The sequence below is a fragment of the Sinocyclocheilus anshuiensis genome, unplaced genomic scaffold (genome assembly GCF_001515605.1).
Source record: "Sinocyclocheilus anshuiensis isolate Anshui unplaced genomic scaffold, SAMN03320099.WGS_v1.1 scaffold67, whole genome shotgun sequence".
Lineage (NCBI taxonomy): Eukaryota > Metazoa > Chordata > Actinopteri > Cypriniformes > Cyprinidae > Sinocyclocheilus > Sinocyclocheilus anshuiensis.
Window position 1 is genome coordinate 235,221 of NW_015552546.1, and position 5,985 is coordinate 241,205.

The 5,985-nt window shown below is 36.2% G+C and overlaps 1 protein-coding gene across 1 annotated transcript in view; it reads left to right on the forward strand.

Annotated features, from left to right (window-relative positions):
• Positions 1 to 5,985, forward strand: part of LOC107664242 (testis development-related protein-like) — a 17,244-nt gene that overhangs the window by 2,608 nt on the left and 8,651 nt on the right. The window contains exon 2 of the mRNA XM_016454757.1: positions 4,673 to 4,720. Within this exon, the coding sequence (XP_016310243.1) occupies positions 4,673 to 4,720 (48 nt within the window). The remainder of the gene's footprint in view (positions 1 to 4,672; positions 4,721 to 5,985) is intronic.

Sequence of the window (5,985 nt, forward strand, 5' to 3'; positions counted from 1 at the left end):
TGCTGGTTTAAGCTGGTCCTTTGCTGGTTTATGCTGGTCATGTGCTGGCAAAGGACCAGCATAAACCAGCAAAAGGACCAGCATAAACCAGCAAAGGACCAGCTTAAACCAGCATCCCAGCGTCAAAACATACCTAACCAGCATATGCTGTCTTTTTCAACAGGGTTATGTTTTGGTTATTTAATTTTAAATGGCATGTGTATTAACCAGATTGCCATACACCGATTAGGCCATAGTTTGGTTTTTAGAAATCAGAATAGAATCAGCTGGCCTGTTTTAATCAGAATTTTGGGTCATGTAAACACCTTATTTGGAATATGCATTATCTGCTTGGTTCTGCTTATGACATCGACCATTAATATCTGTTGACCACTAGGGTTGACCAATATGAGTGTGGAATGAGAGATTAGGACAATGAAAATATATGTAATGTACCACCAGAAGTAGAGTCTACAAGAGTATGAGAATGGCAGAATGTGAGGATCGAGAACAGAAGTGTATTTATTGGTTCCAATTTTCCACTGGAGTTCAGATCAGTCATGAGAAGTGAGTACATAACATATAATATCATCATGTAGTTTGACTGTCGTGGATAAGTTCATAGATTTATCTTAATTAAATGTGGCTTTGCTGTGGCTGAGTTTAAATACAGATTCATGGCATTCGCCTCCGTCCTCCCTTTCAGATCTAATGTTCTGTCAGCTGTTAGACTGCAGGAGTCAGATAAGGTCCCTACAGCGTAACAGCAGGAGACGGTTGCAGATAAGCTTTCTTTCTCTCCCCCTCACCCTTTTTTTTAATGTATTTCAGAAGCTTGCAGTAAAAAGTTAAAGATTCCCACTGCGTTCTGTGGCAAGTGTGATATTAGATGGCCTTGACTAGGCCACAATCACGTTCTTCCCAACAGAATCTGTTCCACAAACATGTTTTTGGTCTCAGAGATGGGAAAGAGCGCAGTCAAAAGCTCTGATATCCTTGTCTGATAGTGAAAGACTTTATGACAACCAGCCTAGCTGCTAGACCAAACTGTCAGACTAGGTGGGTCTACTTCTCATACTCAGTAGCTATGTTTCCATCGCCCTGTTTTTATGCGCATTTTGAAGTATCGCATCAGTGATGGAAACGGCTCATTTCGAAATTCGCAAAAAAAGTTTTTACTTTGAGGTGGTTTTTGACTTGTGTGAAAAAGAGTTAATGCGAATAATGGGAGATTTTGGGAGATTTAGATTTTTGGGATATTATTTTGGGAATAATGGGACACATTTTGACGTAGTGAACATTAAAGCCACGTAACTAATCGTCTGTTTCTGCTGATGGTGTCTTTCCAGTTTTTTTATTTACTTTTGGTTACTAGCTTACCAGTAACACCATCATCTGCTCAAACAACTTGATGGAAATGCACCTAATTCGTTTTTCTTTTCTTTTTTTGTGAACTGTGCTTCACATTGGGATGGAAACCCAGCTGAAAGTTGGCCTTTAATAGAAAACCAGATTTTTAAATATTATGCGCAGCAATATTTTACCCTAACTGATGCTTATTTTATTAATTTATGTGAAAATTAAGATGATGGGGTGACTGATTATCACACGTACCAAAAATACCATGGTATTTTCAAAGTTTCATAGTGTTTGATATAAATTTTATATATATTTCCAAGTAATATAGCAAACATCTGATACCATCTCTGTATTGCGACAGTAAAGTAAGTAAAGGAAAGAGCTTCAAGGAACACCATGGTACTTTTATATAAAGAAAAAGACGATTTTTAGTAATATTAAACCATATGAATGTCCAAAAACACATTATTACCAAGATAGTACCAAAAATGTTTACATTTCCAAAAATATGGAAATATCTTGGTACTTTGGTGTTTATACTAAATGTTTACCATTGGTATTTACACACTTTCAAAAAAGTACTGAAAAGCTACCACGGTACTAGCATGTTATTCGGATGTGTACCATGGTTTTACCTGGGAGTACCATCATACCATGGTACTTAAATTTCATTTGATAGCATCATTGTTCCACCATGGTACTTTTTGTAAGGGCATGCAAGGTTCTTCAAAAAACATCATGGTATTATCATAGTACATGTCCACTAAAACACAGTATTACCGAGGTAAATATTCAATTTCCAAACATATTGTACTTTGCAAAAAAAATACCATGGTACTTTGATATATACCATGGTACTGAATTAGCATTTACACAGTTACAAAAAAAAGTACAGAAATGGCCATCGTAACACCATGGTATTGTTGGAATTACCTTGGAATACCATGTTGTAAATACCACGGTACATGAACTTTTGGACCCTAAAATATGTCAAAGTACCATAGTATTAACATGCAAGATACAGAGAATACCATTGTACTATTAAAGTACAAAAACATAATATGACTGTTGTAAACTATTATTTCCATTGTACCATGTCCAAAACATGGTAGTACCACGGTAATTTTGTTAGTGAAGCTTATAACTCATTCTAATAGTGGTACAAGGCTTGTGGATTGTATGTTAGAGAGGGAAAGGAATGTTCTGTTGTTCGGTCTACAAAGGGATATTTCAGTGAGATCCGACCGCTTCCTTCAGCTGCTAGTCAGTTTGTTCATCCAGAACTTGGTATGTAGAGCAGGAAGCCCGACGGATGTGGACAAACGGACCTGCACTTACGTTCAGTTCCAATTCTATTCAGGTCCTGTCAGGACTTCAAATTTTGTAGAAAGTTTCGATTTTCCTTTGATTTTCCTCTAGATGAATATCCTCTCTGTTCCAGCGTTTTATATGAAGCTATTTTATGAGTGTTGGTTGTATTTTAAACCATGTCAGGGTGCCAGTAGGTAAACATATTTTGAGGTACAGTCTTGTTTATTTGTGGTTAGTTCCTTCATAAATCAACCGAAGGCAGAATAAATGGACTCCTATGACCCTGTGTTCTTCAATCACAGGCTTTTTTTCAGTAAAGTCAGGTCTGAGTTGTCCCTAATATGCCACAGTCATAAGAAATTACAGAGTCCAGAGGGTAAAAGACTTAAAATATCCGAAACATTCCTCTTTGCTCAGTCTCAGCTTCACTCCTTCATTTATAAATGAGCACTCGAGAGAGTATTCGCACTGTAACCAGGCCAAACGCTTCGGTAAGATGGGGTGGAGGTGTGTGGCAGTGATACAAGGAGTGAGAGGGAGTAGAAATGAAGGAGGCAGAGGGTTGTGGGTAGAGGGAGGAATAACATGGACATTGCAGAACAGAGGTTGATCTTTCTCTCTCTCTGTTTGTGTGAATCATATTCTGCCTTCAAGCCATTTCAGAATAAAGTGTTTGCTCTGGATTTGCTCTTTAGACCTTGTCTTATTGGCATACGTGTTGGCCATAATCAAGGGTATATATTTTACAGATATTTTACATTTTATATATTAAAACATTTGGAGTCAGTAAAATTAAAGTTTTTGAAATAAGTTGCGCCTGCTCACAAAGGCTGCATTTATTTGATTGAAAAATACAGTAAAGCAGTAATATTATAAAATATTATTACAATTTAAAATAAATAAAATAATGTTTTCTGTCTTAATATATATTAAAATGAATTTCAGCATCATTACTCCAGTCTTCAGTGTCACATTATCCTTCAGAAATCATTCTAATATACTGATTTGGTGCTCATAAAACATTTATTGTTTCATTATTATTATTATTATTATTATCATCAATGATGAAAACAGTTGTGCTGCTTAGTATTTTTGGGGAAACTGTGATACATTTGTTTCAGGATTCTTTGATGAATAGCAATTATTTGAATTAAAAACCAAAGCTTTAAGATTATGAATGTCTTTGCTCTCACTTTTGAGCAATTTAATGCATCCTTGCTGAAAAAAAAAAATATTAATAAATAAAAACATTAAACTTACTAACCCTAAATTTACGATTGTTTACTTTATATTTTTAGGTGATTGGCTTAAAAAATTCTGGGCTCCCAAGAGCAGAGATGACCGATATATTATTAAATATACATATAGTCATAAATTAGGTTTTCATCATGAATGTGTGTTTGTATTTTGTATACTGTTAATGAAGAATAGTGATAAAACATTACCAAAATATACACCAGTTCATGAGGGTGAAAGTATTGAGTGACAAAACTACATTTCCCATAATTCCCTATAGTGATAAAGCATCAGTTAATAATGTGCATCCTTTGCTCTTCGGTTTGTTGCGCTAGTGCTAAAAGTTTCCTGTCTTTGTAGGGCAGTGAAAATGTGAAGTAAGAACTTTCCAGGAGGCAGCAGTAGCGCAGGTGGGGCAGGAAGGAAGGGGAAGAGGTCAGACCCTTAACAGGAAGTTGAATGCCAGAGCAGTTCTGATTGATCACCCAAAATAGACAGCATTAATGATTACATTAACACTAATAGATCGGATTATTACTTGAAAATAGTGGGATATCCATATATGAGGAGTTTTTAATTCCTCGCCATACTTGTGTTATGACTGTGTCTTGACAGAAAACAAGATCATTTTCAAGTCCCTCCTCAAATGTGCAAGACCTTGTTTTGACGTTAGCGTGCTAAAAATATATTTTGCATTTTTGTGTGTGTGTGTTCGTATACATTATCATGTGTTTAAGTGTGTGCGCATGTTCTCATTGTTTTGTTCTCCTTGGCCTTTGCTTTTCAGGATAAAGACTCTGAGGGAACAGAGGAAGTTCTGAGCCCCTCAACAAAGGTAAGCACACACCAATACACACATGCATAACATTTTGTTGCTTTGAACAGAAATGCGAAAATTTGTTGACAGTGTCCGAAACAATACCATTGCAGCATTGTTAGGATGTGACGTGAAAAGCCTGATATGAAACACTGAGTTTCTGTTGTCTTTTTATTTTTGTTAGTTTTTAGTGAATGGACGCATTGAATGGCAAGATTTTGATAGTACAGTATGTGTGTGTTGTGCGTAATCTGTTAAACATGTAGAGAGGATGTGACACATTCTTTCAGAACAATCTGGACAATAGCAAAAGCCGTCTTGAGACCAGTAAACATTCAGCGGCGTGCTTTCCTTCGGTGGACTGCTGCTGTCATGTCATATTTCAAATTGTCAAATAAATATCTGAACTATTCTGTGACCAGTAGAATTAAACAGCAGTTTTTGACCTTCTGTGTAATCAGGGGTTAATCTTTGTATTGTTAGCATGAGCAGCTGGTAAATGCAATGAAATTCACAGTTTTGCAGTGTAAAAAGCTCCAGCATAGACCCTACCCATATTTAATTTCTGACAGGAATGAAAATGAGGCTGTGAAGGATAGAAGTACAGCACGTTCAATGGATTGTACTGTTGTTTAACAACATAGCAATTGTTCAGCTGACAAAACATCTTTCCGAAAATAACTTGCAGTAGACAGGAGCTCCACAAAGGAGGTTTGAAAGTTGTGAGTTGTGAAAATTAAGTGATTTTGGACCTTTATACAGCACATTCTGTACATTTACCCCTCACAGCCTCATTTTCATCCACGTAAAATTCAATATAGCATTTAAGGTCTATGAACAACTATTCAAAAGTAGCTGCATATTACGATTAACTTATTTTTTCCATGCAACATAAATAACAAATGTTTAATTTATGTTATAGTGAGTGTTTGTTTGTTTATTTATTTAATTTTTATATTTCTTTTTTTTAAATTTTTTTTTTTATTTGAAATCCCATTAATTTTCCCCAAAGAGAAACTGATTTCAGGATTCCTAGAATTAGGGCTGCACGGTAAATCGCATGCGATATTTAACGCGCATCTTGTCAGAAAGCCGATTCTGTAATCAGCGGTAAATCTCCATCACCTGCGGGCTTTCACATTGAGCAGCATTAACTACACAGAGCCATTGTTCACTGACGAGCAGCGCAAAAAATCACGCGAATATATACGTGGTTTTGCGCAACTCGTCAGTGAACAACGGCTCTGTGTAGTTAATGCTGCTCAATGTGAAAGCACGCAGGT